The sequence below is a fragment of the Microtus oregoni genome, unplaced genomic scaffold, assembly GCF_018167655.1.
Source record: "Microtus oregoni isolate MIOR12 unplaced genomic scaffold, Mior012 000122F_ref0000035, whole genome shotgun sequence".
Classification (NCBI taxonomy): Eukaryota; Metazoa; Chordata; class Mammalia; order Rodentia; family Cricetidae; genus Microtus; species Microtus oregoni.
Window position 1 is genome coordinate 1,822,557 of NW_024544754.1, and position 21,997 is coordinate 1,844,553.

At 36.6% G+C, this 21,997-nt stretch overlaps 1 protein-coding gene across 1 annotated transcript in view; it reads right to left on the reverse strand.

The window, feature by feature from the left end:
- Positions 1-1,005: 1,005 nt before the first annotated feature.
- Positions 1,006-21,997, reverse strand: part of LOC121444406 (sentrin-specific protease 6-like) — a 47,610-nt gene continuing 26,618 nt past the window's right edge. The window contains exon 5 of the mRNA XM_041646220.1: positions 1,006-4,577. Within this exon, the coding sequence (XP_041502154.1) occupies positions 1,314-4,577 (3,264 nt within the window). The 3' untranslated portion in view covers positions 1,006-1,313. The remainder of the gene's footprint in view (positions 4,578-21,997) is intronic.

Here is a 21,997-nt window from a genome sequence, read left to right on the forward strand (position 1 = left end):
GCTCCTAACTATAGTAATTATTAGAAGTGAAAGGGAATAAATAATGCAAGCATCCTAATGGAACAGCTGGAGGTGAATAAGGCAGATAAAGCAATAAAAGAGACTTAACTTTCAATATCTGTTCTGGTATATCACATGGATGATTAACTTACAATTTTGTAGATGCATTTTCCCAAAAATGGATACTATTATTTTCTGTGGAAGTTTACCCCCATTTAATAAAAAGATACAACTGCTAAAAATTTCATTAGTTCTATTCTCCACATGGGCTATTGGTTGTAAAGTTTATTGAACAGGGCTACAGTACCAATATTGTTTGCACATTGCAAAATACCATAAATTCCTTTTGCTTATTGTATCAGAGGACATTTTTATTGCTCTTTAAATTATTACATTGTTTTGCCAGATACAGCCTGGTGGATATTGGGCCTTCCTATATGATTTGATCTTTTACACGTGTCACTTTCAATATACCTTATTATTGTATATTATAATTTTATTATAAACTGATAAAGAGAAGTTATTTTATGTTATTTTCTGTTTCATGTTTGTCATACTTCCTTTGCCAAAATCCACATCTCTTTGCAGAGAAATATTTGAAATATTAATAATTGAAAAATTAATATTTGAAATATTAAAAAAATGATTATTTTTAAAATGTTTTTATTGCTTTAGAACAAGATTCTTCTCTTTCTTCTGCATACACAGTCTAGGAATTTGATTATTTGAATCTGTCACTAACGTCTTGGACATACCAGTCATACTAATATTTTCTCTTTGGCCTTATGGGAGTTTTGTAGTTCCTCTTCCTTTTCATCAAGCTTTGATATTCTCTTCTCTTAATCTATTCTATTGGTGAAGCTTTCTACTGAAGTTTTTATTTGACTTATGATTTTATTTCTTATTATATTTTGATTACCTGACATAATTTTAAAATTTAGTATTCTCCCCCTCCTATGAGTCCATCCAGATCCTCTCTTCCTCCATTCTCACACATTTTTTTTTTTTTTTTTTCCTCCTATAAATAGTTTATTTGTGTTTAGAAGTTGCAATTTTAGTATTATTAACAGAAAATACATAACAAAGGTTTCCTAAAAGTGAAAAAAATAATTATAAATGTTGGAAAAATTGGCCTCATTAAACATATTTACAGACTTTTACTTAATACATAATCCTTTGGAAATTACTTATGTGACATTTTTACAGCATTAACCCTCCCCAAATCTCTGAGCAGTGAGCACTTTGGCTCTTTACTGTCTATAACCAAAGTTGAATGCCATGTGATTTCTGCAGCTAGAGCCGCAGCTTCCTGGTCACTCTGAGACACTGCTGGCATACTGCTCTGCTCCTTCTCCTATGGATGTTTCTGCTGAAAAAGTGTCCTTCAGCAGCTTCTTCTCTTTACTCTGCTCTTCCTGCAATTTCAGAATTATGTTTCGGATTTCTTCTCTTTTTGTTTTCATTCTGGGGGGAGGAAACCAGTTCACCAAATTCATAGGGAGCTCAAAATTTAGTATTGGATTCTCAAAAAAACTCTCTACATACTGCAGAATGTATACGCCACAGTCGCTGAAGTTGTTCTGCTGTGGAACTTTGGGGTTGGAACCTCTCATAACATCTTTGGAAAAACTTCTTTTGCTTCCTTTTTTAACCTCCCATTCCACTTCTAAATACTCTCTTAGAATTTTGACAACATTTGACCGAGAAGGGCCTCTAAGTGAGTCCATAAGGAGGATACAAGGTTGTTTACAGACAATAGGTTTTAAATGCCACTGTCCTATTTCTGAATTGTAGTTTTCATCAGCAAGGAGTCCATCATCGCTGCTATCATCCGGCTCATCCTGATCCTCTGAGAAGTCAATGAGTTCATCTTCCAGCATTTTGCCACCTTCAGCTGACTGATCACCGTAGTTTAGTCTGATTTTGCTTAAGGCATCTGGATGATGTATAGAATTTAAACATTCATCCTGTAGGCCATTCTCACTTTTAGCTCTATCAATAACTTCCTGGCATGAAGATTTTCCATTACTTGATTCTTCGTTTTCACTTATAGCATGGTTTTTTTTTTTCACACTACATTTCACACTGTATGTGTTTCTCCGATAACAAGGCTCACTTTCTTCCTGTCCAGCACTGGACTCAGTTACAGTTAAGCAATGCTTTCTGTTTAGCATCTTCTTAATCACAGGCTTGGCAGAAGAGTTCTGTGAACAACTGTCCATTTCACTGGCAGAAGAAACACAACTGTCCTCTGCAGCTGAACTTTTTTGCACGACTGCATTTTCATGGTAATGGGGGTTAGGTTCATATTTTGGTTTTTCCAAACCAGGGAAACAAACAACAGCCAAAAACCAGTGTGCAGCTTCATTAAGGGGTGCAAAAATAAAATCCTTCTCAAAAATATCTACATGCCGGGTCCATGTTTTTACTCTCCCATGACGTTTTTGTTGTATTGATAGGTTAGTTGTCTCAGCATTTCTTCTCTCTCTCTGATTAAGGCGTTTATAGAAAAAAGAACTGAATATATGAATTCGGTCAGCATCTTCTTTCTTCAGTTTTTCAAGCACCAAGTATTTCAAATAAAAGTCGATAATAACATCATTTAAAAACTCTCCTTCACTTAGACAGTGCAGGTCCTCATTAGTAACAGAGATGCCTCCCTTAGCCGGAGGTGGTGGATACACTATCAATTTTTCTACAGGGCCAATGAAGATAGTGTGGCTCTCTCCGGTTTCTTCCTCATCATCAAAAAACTGCAATTCTTGTTTGCTTCTGAGCTGTATTTTAGATTCAAAGGACACAGTTTTCACTTTGTTCTCTTTTTGCACACAATTTCCTTTGATGCTTTCTTCATAGCTTCTTGTACAGGCAACAAGTCTGCTATTGGCTTCTTCAAAAGGAATTTTCGCAAAAAAGTTGCAAACATTATTCTTTATACCAATGTCAGTAATGATACTTTCAAAGACCACATTTGCCTGAGGATCAAGGCCAGTTTGAAAAATTAAAATAATGTACTGTTCTTCTAAACTTGTTAACCTGTTCATTCCTTTACAATCATTCCAAGCTTTATCTTCTTTATTCATTTGCAGCTGCATGCTCAGCTTTTGATAAACTGATGGTATTGCCTGGAGGAACACTACTGGTAATTTCCGGACATTACACCATTCACATTTAGTTAGATCAGAGGTATTTAAAATAATCTCTACAGGATCACTATCTGGTGCATCTAGATGTATCTTGATTGCCTCTAAAGAAAAAATTACAGGCTCTACCAATAGTCGGAAGAGCGTTCCAACTCGTATACTTCGGCAGTTTAAAATGACACTTCCAAAGTTTAGGGGAGGTGACAGTGACACAGAGTGAATTAAAGTTCCGTGAGTGTTTATTTTGCGACGTTTTAGAGGTGTGCTGATGGGATTACCAAGCTGGTCCTTCATTCTTGCTTTTCTTGGTATGACAACTGTGTTTAACTCTGAATCTGCTGGGTTGCTTCTAGATTCTTGCTCTGTTCTGCAAATATTTGCATTTAGTGCAGCTTCTACTTTTCCAGTCGATGGCGCTGGGGAAGAACACGCGGAGTCTGCAGGCTGTGGGGATATGCTCTCTCTTCTGCTAGTCCTCTCATCCTCATCGTCATCACTGGACAAAATGATTGGATCATTCAGATCTGACAAGCTTGTCTTTTGTTCTTTCGGGTTTGTGAGTTTAGGTATTTTTCCTCCAGGTAGAATGACTTTTCCATTAGTCTGGATGTAATTATGTCTACTAGCATCACAAGTCACCAAAATATCTATTGGAATCTTCTCCACACTGTTACCATAAAACTTCTTGGCTGTTAATCCTGTGGTTTGTGACTTCTGTCCTCCAGAATTCTGATGAATTGACGTTCTTAGTAAAGGTCCAGTGGATTCATGCAAAGTTATAGCTTGTCTGCAATTTCTTTGCAAATCATTATGAAAAACAATACCACAACTTTGGCATTTGGTCTGATTTTCTTTTTCTTTTCCACATTTTGGGCAACATTCACGCTGTTCAGATACCTCTAAATGGGTCAAACACTTCTTTGAAGCAGGGGAAAGTGGAGATAGCTGATAGGTACTACAGTGCCGTTTCTGCTGTACTTTCCTCTTAATTTCAGGCTCTATATATGATTCCGACTCTTCTGTTTTCTTCATTATACGATCTACACCTTGGACATGACTTAACATTACAGGGTTGTTTTCAGCTTTTTGGACATGAGGTGGATATTCTTTCCTCTGAGCTGCTGTTTTGACGCCTGGTATTTGTGCATGAGCATGATGGAAGCGTCTGCCATGAACTACAGTTCCAGAGCATAATGCTGCAGCTGGTGTATTTTCACTCAGTTTTTTATTGTTGCTTAACATGTTAAGTCCAATTGGGTTGCCTTTCAAAGTTTTAAAACTGTCAGTCTTGTTTCGTCTTACATAGGTCTTCAAGATGAAATCACCAGAACTAGTAGCAACAATCTCAGACCTCCGATGTAACTTTTTTCCTTTTGAGGTTTCAGAATCCTCATCTTCTACACTGAGTAGATTTGCCCCAAGGCTGCAGTCCAGCTAATCCAACAATGGCTGGCTGGGAACAGAAACTCCAAGAATCTAATGGTTGCTCAGTCCAAAGGCTGGGTGTCTCAAGCGGTCTTCAGTATATACCAGAATTCTGAAGAAGCAGGCTCCGATGCCAGTGAAGGAAAGGATGTGCTAACAAATTGAAGGCAAGCAGGCAAAGAGCAAAACCTCCTTCTTCTTCCCTGTTCTTAGGCTTCCAGCAGAAGGTGTAGCCCAGATTAAAGGTGTCTTTTTACCTCAAAGGTCCAGATTAGAAGTAGATCAAATTATGCAAAAGTCCCTCTCAGGTGTGCCCTTCATTTTCTGATTTTAGTTAATTCCAAATGTAGTCAAGTTGACAACCAAGAATAGCCATATTCTTGAGTGAGCTAAACATTTAAATTGACTTGTTTTCAAAGTTCCTGAACTGCCACTGGACAAGTGTGCACGCACACACGAAAGAACAATCTTGAGTGTTTTCTTCCACTTTGGGGTGGAGGGGGGTGCTGCATTCTCTCTGCAGCTGGCTGGTGAGTGAGCCTCAAGGATCCGTCAGCCTCTCTTTCAAGCATCAGGCTCACATTGCCACACCCAGATTTTCACATAAATTTTGTTAGGTCCTCAGGATTATGTAACAAATATTTTATCAGTTGAGGTATTTCCGCAGCCCAATTGCTGCCTTCCTTCCTTTCTTCCTTTATTTTTGTCTCCCAGGCTAACCTCAGATTCACTGTGTAGTTGAAGATGACCTTTAATTCCTGATTTCCCCTGTCTCTGTCTTTTAGGCTGGTATTATAGGCATGAGCCACCATCCCAGGTTTAAGTCATTGTCATAGTCACTGTTCTATTGTTGCGAAGAGACACCATGACCAAAGCAACTCTTATAAAAGAAAGCATTTATGGGCTGGAGAGATGGCTCAGTGGTTAAGAGCACTGACTACTCTTCCAGAGGACCATGGTTCAATTCCCAGCACCCATCTGGCAGCTCACAACTGTCTGTAACTCTAAGATCTGACACCGTCACACAGACATAGATGCAGGCAAAATGCTGACACACATAAAATAAAAATAGATAAATTATTTTTTAAAAAAAGCATTAAATGGGCACTTGTTTACTGTTCCAGAGGCTTAGTCCATTATCATCATGGCAGGGAGCATGGTAGCAGAGAGTGGCAGCAGCAGGCAGTGTGATACTGGAAATGTAGCTGAGAGCTATGTCCTGATCCAGAAGCAGAGAGAGAGAGAGAGAGAGAGAGAGAGCCATTCTCACACATTTTTTACAACAGAAAACAGTAACAAAAACATGATATAACAACAAAATCTAGAAAACAAAATAAAAATGTCCCAATCAAATTAATAACCAAATAAAAGCACACAAGAATCTGCGAAGCTCATTATATGTTGATCAACTACTCAAGAACATGAGGTCTATCATAGAGTGGATAATATATCCAGTGTTACTCCATTGAAAATAAGCGATTTTGCCTCTACCAACAGGTATGACAGTTCAGCCAGTAACATTTACTCTTCTGGATAGGACTTATTCATTCATTATTTCTTTTTCTTTGTCCAAAAAAAAAGATAACAAAATAAAATATAATGGAGTAAAGCAGAAACTGCCATGTCAATTTTAGACAAGACAAACCAAAAGAAAGTAAAGATCCCAAAACAAGTCAGAAATCTCATTTATACACTCAGGAATCCCATTAAAACACAAAACTGAAAAAAAAACCCACAAAACTGGAAGCGTTTCACTAAGTTCACCTGGAAAAGATTCATGCAGGCCCTGTACATGCTGCTTCAGATTCTGTGAGTTCATATGAGCTTTACCTGCATCAATGTAGAAGGTCTGGTTCTCCTGGTGTCCTCAATATCCTATTGCTCTTATGTAGCGACTTTGTCCCAGATTCCTAGAAATGAAATAATCACACAGAAACCAATCATATTCCTTAAAACATTGCTTGACCCATTAGCTCTAGCTTCTTATTGGCTAACTCTTATATCTTAATTTAACCCATTTCTATTAATCTGTATATTGCCACATGGCAGTGGCTTATCAGCAAAGATTCAGCATGTCTGACTCTAGAAGCTCCATTGTGTCTCTTTCTTACTCCTCTTCTTCACAGCATTTTTTTTTAGTTTTCCCATCCTAGGTTTGTTCCCCTATAGCTCTGCTATAGGCCCAAAACAGTTTCTTTATTAACAAATGAAAGCAACACATAGACAGAAGGACCTCCTACACCACTCATATATTCTTTCTGGCTCCTCTTCTGCATAGTCCCCTAAGCTCTTAGATGAGATATTTGGTGAAGTAATTTCATTTATGGATGAGTGTTTCAAGGAGAGCCAGGCTGCAAGGGAAGGACCTATTTGTCCTGGGTGCCCAGCCCCGCAATCACCACACAGAAACTATGTTAATTAAATCACTGCTTGGCCTGCTATCTCTAACTTCTTATTGGCTAATTCTTACATTTTAATTTAACCTGCTTCTGGGCTGGAGAGATGGCTTGGCCGTTAAATGCTAGGCTCACAACCAAAAATATAACTTAACCCACTTCTATTAATCTGTGTATCGACATGTGGCAGTGGCTTACCAGCTAAGTTTCAGCAAAATGTCTTACTTTGACAAGTTCCATAGCATTTCTTTCTCTGCCTTCCTTCTCCCAGCATATTGCCTAGCTTTCCCCACCCACCTAAGTTCTGCCCTATCAATAGACCCAAAACAGTTTCTTTATTAGCCAATGAAAGCAACACAAAGACAGAACCTCCAACACAAAAATTTGAGTAGAGAATGTTTTTTTAAAAACATGTAGAGCAAATGGAAACCATGAGATAGGATAATAACTAAAAAATGACTCATTGAATTATGAAAAGGTGGATGGAAGGAAAACTAAATGTTATTACTGGTGAAATAACTCAGTAAAAGTTTGAATTGTATGATTTGAACTACAATACAGTACCGATAAAAGAAGAAATATTAGGGTTTCAAGTGAAACACAAAATCTCAAAAATAAAAATCAGGAATGTAAATGGATATATATATATATATATATATATATATATATATACACATATCAGACAAGTTATCAAGGAGGATGGCAAATATACATGTGTTTGAAAAGATTCTCAACATAATAGAATATCAGGCAATTATAATTTTCAAATTAAAAACATATTACAATGCAATGAGGGCTGATGAGAAGCCAAGGACAATGGCACTAGGTTTTGATCCTACTGCATGAACTGGTTTTGTGGGATCCTAGCCTGTTTGGATGCTCACCTTCCTGGACCTGGATGGAGGGGGGAGGACCTTGGACTTCCCACAGGGCAAGGAGTCTGGACTGCTCTTCAGACTTGACAGGGAGGGGGAATGAAGTGGGGAGAGGGGGAGAGGAGTGGCAAGATGGGGAAGGAGTGGGGGAGGGGTAGAGGAGTGGGAGCAAGGGGAGGGAAATGGGAGGCAGGGAGGAGGCAGAATTTTTTTTCAAAAAAATAAATAAAAAACATATTACGAAAGTGTACCACAAAAAACATTAGAATAATACAAATTGAAGTATTGATGACTCAAAATATTGGCATAGATATAAAGGAATAAGTAATTTTTCCATTGCTGCTATGAAAACAACACTGTAAGTCACATTGGACGAGAATTCAACTATCCCTTACAAAATCTAACATAATTTTTGCTATTTGACCAGCTGCGATACTATACCTGTACACAACTGTTCAGAGCATCTATTCATAATTTTCAAAATATTGAAGTTCTCCCAAGAACTTCAATTAGAGTGTACTTGGATAAACTTAAATTCATGCATATTATGGAATATTTAATGCTAAAAATGAGTCATTCTACCTTGAATATGTATATTGAAGACATTTGAATATAGTTTCTGATTAAATAAGTTAGTAATAATTTATATATTGTGTAAATTTAAGTACAACAAAATAGTAGTGAGAGAAGAAATATTAGTGATTGCATGAGAGATCATGATAAATACATGAAACATAGGGGAATTTTTGTACAGAGAAATTATTCTGTTTAAATGTGGTGTAGGTTTAATGCTACGACCCAGCCTGGGTGGTTGGCAGGTTCCAGAGAGTATTCCAGGGGTAGGCAAAGGAAATATTGAGTCAGACACTGTGGTCAGGAAAATGACTGACTAGTAGTCAGGAAGCTTCTTTATTCATTCAGAATTCTATATTCATGAATAGATCCATGTTCAAAATATATAACATATCATTTCTCTTTTTGGACATGTGTTTCACTTACTCTTGCATATATTTTAGTAATTGTTGATAAGACTCCTATGTACATGCATTGATAGTCTCAATATTACAAAAATGGGCATATTACTACTGAAATGAATCTTCAAATTCATTGCAATCACAATCAAAATTTCAGTACCAGTCATAAAATTTTTTGTACAAAATAATAGAGTCCATAGATTAGCATAGGTTACCCTAGATTACCAAAGAAAGGCTGAGCAAAAAGAATATGGCAGAAGGTAACAACATATCTGATTCAAGTTATGCTACAAAGATTGTAATATAAACAATGTAATGTTGGTATAAAAGAAGACACACAGATCAATGGAATAAAATAAGAATTCAGTTCCAAAGCCATATGACTAGACCATCTGAACTTCAATAAATATGCCAAAAATACGTACTGGAGAAAAGATGGAATCATCAACAAATGGTTCTGGAAAAACTAGATGTCTACATGCAGAAGTACAAAATTAAATATTTCTCTCTCAATGTGCACATAAATCAACACCAAATAGATCAAGGAACTCAACATAAGAATATAAATTCTGAAATTGTTAGAGAAAAAAAAAACAGAGAAATTCACTTCAAGAAATAGGCACAGATAAAGTCTTTATGAATAGGACTCTGATAACTCAGAAAATAAGGCCAATAATCAGCAAATGTAGATAGATATTGCTTGTTCATTTTCCAGCTACCCAGACCTGAAATAACCACACAGAAACTGTATTAATTAAAACACTGCTCAGCCTATTAGCTCAGGTTTCTTATTAACTAACTCTTACATCTTACATTAACCCATTCCTATTATTTTATAATGTAACACGAGGATATTGGTTTACCAGAAATGTTCTGGCCTCTGTCTCCTTCAGCAGCTCCATGACATCTCCATGACTCCACCTATTTTTCTCTTCTATATCTGCTTTGAATTTCAGCCTTCTTCTATTCTGTGCTGCCATAGGCCCAAATCAGACTCTTTATCAACCAATAGTAATAAAGTATATTAACAGCATACATATGGGAATCCAAAATCAAACAAAAGGGATACCATGAAATTAAAAAGGGAACTGTCAGTGAAATAAAGAAAAACAACAAAAGACCCACAATAGCAAAAAATTATCTTATGAAATAAAGTAACTTCTAGAGGCATCAAAATCTCTGATTTCAAGCTCTACTCTAAAATTATAGTAATTAAAAATCTTAGTATTGGCATAAAACAGATATGTGGATCAAGGAAATTGAATTGAAGACACTGACATGCATCCACATACCTATGAACAACTGAGTTTTGACAGAGAAGCCAAAATGCTACCAGAGAATAACAAAGGAATATTCAACAAGTGGTGCTGGCAATAACTGGATGTTGAAAGATAAAAGAATGCAAATAGATCCATATCTATTCTCCTGCATAAAACTCAAGACCAAGTGGTTCAAGACCTCAACATAAATAAAGTTACACTGAACCTACAGAAGAAAAAGTAGGAAATAATCCTGAACACATGGGCACAGGAGATCACTTCCTAAATATAACAGGAGCATAGACATTGAGAATAACAATTAATAAATGGGACCTCCAGAAACCAAAAATCTTGTGGAAGGCAAAGGACATAGTAAATAAGAAAAAAATGGCAGCCTACAGAATGGAAAAAGATCTTCATCAACCTCCCATATGAAAGAGGGCTAATCTTCAACATATAGAAAGAACTCAAGAAACTAGACTTCAAAATTTAAAAAAAAAATGTGGGGTACAGTTATAAACTAAGAATTCTCAACAGAAGAATCTCAAATGGCTGAAAGACAATTGAAGAATAGCTCAATATCCTTAGTCATCAGGGAAATGCAAGTCAAAAAAAACCTCTAAGATACCATATTACATCTGCTAGAATGGCTAAGATCAAAAAATTGATGTCAACTTATTTTTTAGAGGATGTAGAGTAAAGGGGAACATTTCTTCACTGATGTTGGGAGTTTAAACTTGTACAGACACTTTGGAAATCAGTATAAAAGTTTCTTAGAAAACTGGGAACAAGCAATACCATTTTGGGGCATATACCCAAAGGATGCTCAATCATACTACAATGACACTTGCTCAACATGTTCATAGCAGCACTATCCATAATAGCCAAAACCTGAAAACAACCTCATTCCCCCCAATGGAAGAATGGATAAATAAAATGTAGTACATTTACAAAATGGAGTATTAGTCAGTGGTAAAAAAAAAAATGACATCATGAAATTTGCAGGCAAATAGAAGGAACTAGAAAAAAAAACATCCTGAGTGAGGAACTCAGTCTCAGAAAGACAATCAATCATTATATATACTCACTCATAAGTGGATATTAGATATAAAGCAAAGGATAACTAGGCAACATTCCATACATTCCACAGTTTCCAAGAAGCTAGGTAAAAAGAAGGACCACCATAAATGGAGAATTCATGGATTGCCCTAGGAATGGCAAATAGATAAGATTCCTTGCTAAACTGGGGCCTGGAGTAAGAGAGGAGGTGTAGTGATGTGGCGAGCAGGCCTGATTTTTGTCCCGCCTGGCTCCTGCATGGCTAGCTTAGCCCAAGAAATAACAACACACAAACTGTATTCATTTAAACACTGCTTGGCACATTCGCTCTAGCTTCTTACTAGCTAACTCTCATTTCTTTTAATGTGTGTAGCACCACGAGGTGGTAGCTTACTGGAAAGATTCTAACCTGTGTCCATCTCAGAGAGGAGAGCTATGGTGTCTGCCTCACTGCCTTCTTTCTCCCAGCATTCTGTTCTGTCTTCCCTGCCTACCAATGTTCTGACCTATCAGGCCAAGCAGTTTTATTTATTAATTAACCAATGAAAGCAACAGATAGATAGAATACCCTCCTAAATCAAGGAGGAAATGGTGGATGATAACATGAGAGAATGGGATGGTCAAGTTTGGGGAAGACTGGAGAGTAAGAGGCATGGAAGAGACATCTTTATAGAAAGAGCCATTATGTGGTTAGGGAGAAGCCCGATGCTAGGGAAATTCCAGGAATCCATAAGGATGACCCCAACTAAGACTCCAATAATGGTGGACAGGCTGTCTAAAATGACCTTCTCCTATAATCAGATTGGTGAATACCCTAACTATCATCATAGAACCTTCAATTACTAACTTATGGAAGCCGATACAGAGATACACAGTGAAGTTCTGTTGCATCAAGTTCTTGGAGCCAAGTCAATGAAAGGGAAGAGGGTATTTGTGAGCATGGGCTTTTAAGATCACTACCCTACTTTTCATCATGGAACCTTAGCCGATAACTGATGGAATCTGATGCAAAGAACCATAGCCAAGAACTGAGTGAAGTTCTGGAAGCCAAGTCATTGAGAGGTAAGAGAGAATATATGAGCACAGGGTGTCAAGATCATGTTGGGGAAATCCATATAATCAGCTGGCCTGAGGTGGTGGCAAATCATGGATTCTGGACTGACAGGTGTGGAGCCTGCATAAGACTGAACTAAGCCCTCTAATTGTGGATGACATTTGTGTGGCTTGATCTGATCATAGGACCCCTGACAGTAGGACCAAGACTTATACCTGGTCGATGAAACTAGATTTTTGAGCCCATTCCTTCTGGTGAGATACCATGCTCAGTCTTGATTCTTTGGGGTGGGACTTTGTTCTGCCTCAACTTCATATCCCAGGCTTAGCTGAACAAAAGGGGGTTCTGAGGAGAGGATGGGGTGAGGGAAGCAGGGAAGAGTGAAGAAAGTGAGGGAGGGAGAAGTATGGTTGGTATATAAAATGAACAAAAAAAATTAAAATAAAAAAGAAAATGCTAGTTCAGAAAGCAAAAGGATGAGAAGGCCTTACAGACAAGATCAATACCCATAGATGAATGGACCTGAACCTGATTTTTGACAAAAAAAGCAAGAAATCTAATATTGGATCACATATATTATGCTGCTTTGATAGGAGAAGTAATTTTTAGAAACATTAACTATCAGATGTTTTAATTGTAGTAAATAAAGTCATTTGAAATGGGATTGTATGCAAGATGTTTCTAGGAACAATATTTTTTCTAGAGACAGTGAAAAGAGAAGGACCAAGCCTTCTGGAAAATGCAGAAGGTTTGCCAAATGCTGGTATTGGACCAATGAATGCAGATCAACAAGTCACTCAAGGTAACTCTTTGCCATTGGGAAACATCAGAGGGTCCTCTCACAATCCCTAATATGAAATTTGGCTCAATCATTCTTCATCAGCATTGGAAAACATCATCCACAGAGCAATTAAAGACATAAAACATGATGTTAGAAACCACATGCTCTAGATAAGACCAAAGACAGAAAAACATCTATAGATAAATTATCTGACACCTAAGTAAGCTAAAGTACATGTAAATGACAAAGAAACTGAAGGTTTGATAGACATAGGTATAGATGTAACAATAATTTTACTTTAATTTTGGTATGCAGATTTGCCTCTTCAGGAGGCAAATGTTCAATTTCTTGGGATTGGAACTTAATCTCAGTTCAACCAAAGTGAAAGGCAGATCAAAGCATAATAGCAGAAGCTTAGGAATATTAAAATCATATGTAGCCAACCATAGCAATGAATTTTTGGTAAAATGATTTGTTGCATCTGTGGAAAAGACAGATCAATATTCCTCCATTCTAAAAAAACGAACCATAAAATAAAGAATGTTCTTGAGAGAAATATTAAAAGGTATTATCAGGAACAGTCACACACTGCTCAGGCTGTGCACACGCAGGACACATCAGCTGATGTTTTTTGAATGGGACTAACAGTCTCACCTTTAAAATGGTTAACTATCAAATCTGTCTTGGTAGAACAGTGGCCTTTGACATCAGAAAAATTCCAGGCATTAAAACAGCTGGAAGAGAAGCAGCCAGATGCTCAAAATATTGATGAATACACCAGTACTTGGAATTCTCCTATATTTGTCATTACAATTATATCTCATAAATGGAGACTGTTAACAGATATAAGAGCCATAAATAAGGTGATTCAGCCAATCAGCACTTTACATGCTGGAATCTCCTTGCTTTCCCTATTACCTAAAGGATGCTCTATTATAGTGGTTGACTTAAATGACATCTTCTTTACTATACCCTTCCAAGTTCAGGAAAGAATAAAATATTGCCTCCACAATGCCTACTTATAATAATTCACAGTCTGTTAAAAAATACCAGTTAAAAATTCATTCACAATGGATATTAAACCACCCTACTTTGTGTCAATATTTTGTTTAACAACTATTGGAAATCATTCACAAATAGTTTCCTCAATCTATAATTTGCATTATATGGATGATATAATACTTACTGATTCAGGTGTAGATACGTTAGAAAAGTTGTTTGAAGAAACAAAGAAAATTTTACCTTATTGAGGATTAAAAAATGCTTCTAAAAAATACAAAGAGGAGATTTTATTAATTATGTATGATATAAGTTTCCAAGAAAGTCAACCACAAAAAGCACAAATCACAAGATATATTTATAATGGTTTTCAAAAATTGCTGGGTGATATTAAATGGATATGACCCACAATTGGATTAACAACTCAAGAACTAAGTATTTTATTTCAAACTTTAGAAGTTGATAAAGACTTAAATGGTCCAAGAAAATAATCATCTGAGGCTTAGCGTATTGGCATTGGTAAAAACTACAGTATGAACATGTATATCACTTGAATCAAGTTCTACTACCTTCTATGCATACGAATTTTTATGCAAATAGAAGATATTTTAGAATACATAATAGAGTAAATCAGGCATAAATAGAGCAAAAATTAAAGACCTATTTAGAAAAAGTTTCTGAATTGATTCTGAAAGAAAAATTGAGACTTCATCAATTAGCAGGAGTAGACCCAGTAGAAATTGTAGTACCTTTTACAAATGCTAAAATTGTAGGAGGAAATGAACTTTGGCAAAGGGCTTTCAACAATTTCTTGGGCAAGATAAGCAACAAATATCCCAGAAGCAAAAGACTTCATTTTATAAAAACTACTAATTGGATTCTTCCTCACACTGTCAGAGAAATTCTTGTGGTATTGTTAGATTTTTCTGGAAGCCCTTAATGTAGTTATTTACTCTCAATATGTGAATAGAGTTGTTTTATATATTGAAATCACTGAATTTATTACAGATGATTCAGAAACAACTTTGCTCTTTATTCAATTACAAGAAATAATCATGCATAACATATAACAGATCACATACCAGTAGGTCTACCAGGCCTGCTTTCACAGGGTAATGATGAAATTGATCAGTTATTGGTAGGAAATGTGCCTGGAGCCTCAGAGTTTCATTAAAAGCACCAAGTTAATAGCAATAATTTGAAGAAACATATTTTTCTATCTCTTGGCAAGAAGCCAAGGAAATGACTTACTTATACTTTGTATAACCAATCTTCATTGCCCACAGGAAGTAATCCAATGTGTATTCATTTATTTAAAGATTTATTTATTATATATACAACATTCTGTCTGTGTGTATGCCTGCAAGCTAGAAGAGGGCACCAGATCTCATTACAGATGGTTGTGAGCCACCATGTGGTTGCTGGGAATTCAGGACCTCTGGAAGAGCAGCCAGTGCTCTTACCCTCTGAGCCATCTCTCCAGCCCTCCAATGTGTATTCAAAGAAATAAAATTTGACGAATGGATGTGCTTTATTTTGCAGAGTTTGTAAAATTAAAGTAAGGGTGCCATGCTATAGATACATATTCAGGATTTCAATGGGAAAATGCTTTGAGTTCTGAAAAGGCTGATTCTGAAATCACAGATTAGTTAGAAGTTATAGCCATTGTAGGAATACCTATAAAAATGAAGCATGACAATGCTTCAGTATATATCTTTACTTAAAAGAAACATTTTTGAAATTACTACATAAACATAGATACTCAATATTAATTATAAATGCTTGACTGATAGCTCAGCCTTATTACTAACCAGGTCATACAAGTAAAGTTAAGCCATATTTTTTATCTAAGATCTCTTACTTGGTGCATGGCTTCTTACCTCATATTTTTACATGGCCTGTTTGTTCTGTGTCTGGCTAGGAAATCCCTTGGGTCTGCCCTTCTTCTTCTCAGCAATTTCTGTTTGACTAGCCCCCTAACATTATCCTGTCCAGCTGTTTGTCATTCAGCTTCTGTATTAAACCTATCACAATGACATACATTTACCCAGTGTAAAGGAATATTCAAAAAACAACTGCAGCATTGAGACATTTGATACAACAAACGCTGAACTAAACCATCCTATATACTTTAAGTATTTTTTGATCTCAAAATGGAAACCATGATGTGTGATACACTGGGGAAGAGGTTTTGCTTTTGTTTCCACATGAAAAGAAAATCAACAGATACCATCAAAATTGATAAAGAATATATTCAAATAAGATAGATCACTTGAGTATGAGAATAAAAGCATCCAACTAAGGAAACTGAAGACCACTGGAAAAAAAATGTGACATCTAATGAATGACACATCATCCAGAGAAAATTCTCAAGAAAAAGAGAAAATTTGCCCAGTGCTTTAGTACACTTCCAATAGTACAAAATCCCATAAATCTTTACATATGCTTATCTCTATTCTTCTCTACATACATTTGTGACGAATGATCTTTTTGTAGTCCCAATCACGTTAAAAATTAAAAATGGATTTGGAGTAGGAGTATGTCTGTCTCCTTCACTAAACTCATGCATGCTTGTTGAAGGAAAATACAAAATCTTTGTCTCATGTCAGAAGAGTCACCTCATATGGACAGTTGCAAAACCAAAATTAAGGACTCTTCTATTGCTACAAATCTCATAATCCTTTAGCTTTATCTCGACTCTTTAAAACTTTTCTTAAGGTATAATATTATCTCAAAAATTATGAGATACATACACACATACACACAAACACATACACACACACATATATGTGTGTGTGTGTGTACCTTCTGTTGTGATATTAATGTTCATATAAATTACTGATTCTAGAAATAGGCTTAATCTACATTCCTGTATGTGAATTACTACTTGAGTCTGAAATAGATAACCAGGAACTAAGTTTCTCTACCTTCACATATTTAAAAGATTGTGGTTGTTTAACCTCTCCGATATCTGCTGTATATGACACTTAAAATCCTTATGTTTCCTGCAGTGAACCATGGCCATTACTAATGGTGACCTTTGAAGTCTTCAAAAAAGATGTTGGAGCCCCACTATGATGAACAGACCTGGATTATGGAAATGACACAAAGCTGCCAAACCCCACCCTAAGATCAGCTTTGAACTACAATCTTCTCAGGACAACTTCAAAGCAGTTAGCTAAAATGATCCATACTCAAAGACTATTCCAGTCAGAACTTTAGATAAGTTTTGCTCTCTCCCACAATACCAAGACTGAACAATAGCTAGTTTATTTGATGAATGTTTGTCATCATTTAGGGGGATTGGTCAGGAAGAACACTAAGCAAAGGAAATCAGATTCAGGAATCACATTTGGAAAAGAAAGTGGGGGATATAAAAATTCAAGGATAAAATGAAAGATTATTGAATCAACTAAAACGGTAAAAATCAAACTAAAGAGGCAACTACTAGACACAAATATCTTACATTGCTTTAGATTTTGGTATATTGATAAAAACTTAAGGTTATTTTTGCTATACTGTATGAATGATTCTATTCTTGTTTAAGATATTTTCATATGATACGATTTTAAGATTATTTTTATAGACTGTATTATTTGTTTCAATTTCTTGTTCAAGATATTGTACCTATGCATTCATTTTAAAATGTAATGTAAAGTTCTAATCTTTGAATGCTATTTAAATAATAAAAACATACAGGTTAGTAGTAAATCATCTCTAATAATTAAACATAGTCATATGAGGTAGGTATTCAAGGTCAAACAGAGTCATATTTTAAATAGATAGATAGTCTTCAAACACTTCAGGAACCTGCAGAAGAGAGCAATTTAATGGTTTAAGGCTTTTCATGATAGTGAGACATGTCTGGCCCTGGCAGCACCACTTTATTCCAGAAGAGGATGACAGATATACAAAAATCTCTTTAGGGAATTTGTTTTTATTTGTGGCAAAGTTGGGCACTGAAAAAAGAAAAGGTCCTTGCACTGACTGCTGACAAGATGCTGTCAAAATTGGACAAAGAGTACCCCCCCAAAAAAATCAACTATTAAATTTTGCCCAGACTAGGTAGGACAGTATTTGAAAATTCCTGCTTCACAGAAAAGTCTCTGAGAAAATTTAGGTGTGTAGGCCAAAAATGGATACCCAAAATTTGCAGAGGAAGCCTGGGAAAATTTCCAGGAGGCCATATGTTTCTATCATTTTTTAGATTTGGAAGTTGTTTGCTCTGTACTTCCTGTTTATTCATGTAATATCATATCCTTCTTGGGCTTCATATAGAGTTGATAGATTAGATAGTTCCAGTTATAGTTTTTCTTTGTTGTGATAGAAAGTTATTAGGTACAAAGCTTTGGATTCACCAATATAAGATAGATAAGAGAGTATTTTCTCTGAATTTTCCAAAATAGTAATGGACTGGATTTTGTGAAAGAGTTTCCTACTTGGTAATTATTCTTATTGTATATAGTTTTACTATGTTAAAGTTAAAACCTTTGCTTTTATCTTGTATTTTTATACAATTTAATTATTGGTTATAGCAGCCTTCTCATATACCCAAGTTTTTCATAGTGAAAAATTCCATTGTATATAGGTAAGAGTATTTACTTTTTGTTTCTAATATATACAGTTTAATTTCTCTTGTCATGTTGCTTAGACTGTGATTGCTAATATAGTTTTAAAATGATGGGTATACATATCCATTATGTCCTTCTACCAGTCTCAGAAGAAAGAACATTGGTGATATCATAACCACAGACTTTTCATTTATCATTTTATTATAGTAGAATTTCTGTTATTAACAACAAGGATTACTAAATTTTGAGGTGTGCTTCTACCATAAAAGGGAGAGGGTTGTTGTGGCAGAACTTTTCCAGCCACTCTACTATGCCAATAAAATAACCATGAGTTAAAGGACATAATTAGTGATTGACTGACAGGGATAAGCCATACTGTTATTGGAGGACTGAGAAGGTCTGCTAGAAGGGACATAAAGAGGGAAGAGAGAAATTCTGGGGGATTTACAGGTCTGGTAGTTGGGGAAAAACATGTAGTGTGGGTCAGTGAAATGACTCTTCACTGTCATTGGGTTTATCAGGTCTTTATTGAAATTTCTGACTCATAAGTTTTTATTATTCTGGAACAAATTAGATATTTGTTACAAAAATCTATCAATGTAATCCACAATATAAACAAACTTAGAAAAAACACATGATCTCATTAGATGCAGAAAAAGCCTTTATAAAATCCAACACCCTCATGATAAAGGTTTTGGAGAGATCAAGGATATTAGAAACATACCTAGATATAATAAAAGCAATATGAAACAAGCTGACAGACAACATCAAAATAAATGGAGAGAAACTCAAAGAAATTCCCCAAAAATTATGAACAAGACAAAGCTATCCACTATCTCCGTACATACTCAATATAGTATTCAAGGTTCTAGCTAGAGAAATAAGGCAACCAAGAAAGAAGGAGAAAAAAGGAGACAAAGGGAATACAAATAGGAAAAGAAGGCAAAGCATTGCTTTTTGCAAATAACAAGATAGTATATATAAGTTAAACCAAAAATTCTACCAGGAAATTTCTATAGCCAATAAAGCACCTTTAGTAAAATGACTGGATGAAAACTTAACTAAAAATATCAGTAGTCCCCTTATATAAAAACAACAAAGGGGATAAGAAAGAAATCAGGAGAACAGCACCCTTTTCAGCAGCCACAAATAGTATGAAATATCTTGGAGTAACTCTAACCAAGCAAATGAAAGACCTGTGTGACAAGAGCTTCAAGTTTTTGAAACAAAGACACAAATATCAACTATTAATAAATGAGACCTCATGAAACTGAGAACCTTCTATAAGGCAAAGGACATTGTTTTTTTTTCAATTTTTAAAAGATTTTATTTTAGTTTTTAAGTGTGTGTGTGTGTGTGTGTGTGTGTGTAAGTGCTTATGTAAGTATGTATAAGTACATGTGAAAGTCAGAAGGGGGTGCCAATCCCCTCTTTCTGAGGTTACAGGGGTTTTGAGTCACCTGATGTAGGCACAGGCAATTAAATTTACATCTGAACTCTTAACAGCTAGGTCATCTCTTTAGCTCCTTCTGACAGTATTTTGTTTTTGTTTTTTTTTCCATTTTTTTATTGAGAAAAGGAGAAAAAAAAACAAGTTTCCAACTCCTCCCAGCCTCCCATTTCCCTACACCTCCTCCCATCCTTCTCCCCTTCCTCCCACCCCTCTCCCACTCCTCCCACCCCTCTCACCCTACCCCCACTCCTCTACCCCTTCCTCTCCAGTCCAAAGAGCAGTCAGGGTTCCCTGCCCTGTGGTAAGTCCTAGGTTCTCCCCTCTCCGTCCATTCCTAGGAAGGTGAACATCCAAACTGGCTAGGCTCCCACAAAGCCAGCACATTATGTAGGTTCAAAACCCCGTGCCATTGTCCTTGGCATCTCATCAGCCCTCATTTTTCGCCATGTTCAGAGAGTCCAGTTTTATCCCATGCTTTTTCAGTCACAATCCAGCTGGCCTTGGTGAGCTCCCAATAGATCAGCCCCACTGTCTCAGTGGGTGGGTGCACCCCTCGTGGTCCCGACTTCTTTGCTCATGTTCTCCCTCCTTCTGCTCCTCATTGGGACATTGGGAGCTCAGTCCAGTGCTCGAGTGTGGGTCTCTGTCTCTATCTCCATCCATCACCAGATGAACGTTCTATGGTGATATGCAAGATATTCGTCAGTATTGCAATAGGTTAGGGTCATTTCAGGTTCCGTATCCTCAGCTGCCCAAGGAACTAACTGGGGACCTTGGCTTGGGCATCTGGGAGCCACTCTAGGTTCAAGTCTCTGGCCAACTCTAAGGTGGCTCCCTTAACTAAGAATTGTGCTTCCGTGCTCCCCTATCTAACCTTCCTTTATCCCAATCCTCCTTTTTCCCCATGTTCGCCCCATTCTCCCCTTCTCTCTTTTCTCTCCCCATCTCCTCTTACCCCCATCCCACCCCACCCCCAAGATCTCAATTTGCTCCCCGGCAATTTTGTCTACTTCCCATAGCCAAGAGGACAACTATATGTTTTTCCTTTGGTTCACCTTCTTACTTAGCTTCTTTGGGATCACCAATTGTAGACTGTGTGACCCTTGTTTATGGATAGAAACCAATTATGAGTGAGAACATCCCATATTCATCTTTTTGGGTCTGGGTTACCTCACTCAGGATAGTGTTTTCTATTTCCATCCATTTGCATGCAAAATTCGAGAAGTCATTGTTTTTTACCGCAGCGTAGTACTCTAATGTGTAGATATTCTACACTATCTTCATCCATTCTTCCATTGAAGGGCATCTAGGTTGTTTCCATGTTCTGGCTATTACAAATAATACTGCTATGAACATAGTTGAACAAATGCTCTTGTCATTTGATAGGGCATCACTTGGGTATATTCCCAGGAGTGGTATTGCTGGGTCCAGGGGTAGGTTGATCCTGAATTTCCTGAGAAACCGAAACACCGATTTCCAAAGTGGTTGCACAAGATTGCATTCCCACCAGCAATGGATGAGGGTACCCCTTCCTCCACAGCCTCTCCAGCAAAGGCTATCATTGGAGTTTTTTATTTTAGCCATTCTGACAAGTGTAAGATGATATCTCAAAGTTGTTTTGATTTGCATTTCCCTGATCGCTAAGGAGGTTGAGCATGACCTTAAGTGTCTTTTGGCCATTTGAACTTCCTCTGCTGAGAATTCTCTGTTGAGTTTAGTGACCCATTTTTTAATTGGGTTAATTAGCATTTTAAAGTCTAGTTTCCTGAGTTCTCTATATATTTTGGAGATCAGACCTTTGTCTGTTGCGGGGTTGGTGAAGATCTTCTCCCAGTCAGTAAGTTGCCATTTTTGTCTTGGTGACAGTGTCCTTTGCTTTACAGAAGCTTCTCCATTATAGTAGGTCCCATTTATTCAATGTTGCCCTTAATGTCTGTGCTGTTGGGGTTACACATTGGAAGCGATCTCCTGTGCCCATCTCCTGTAGGGTACTTCCCACTTTCTCTTC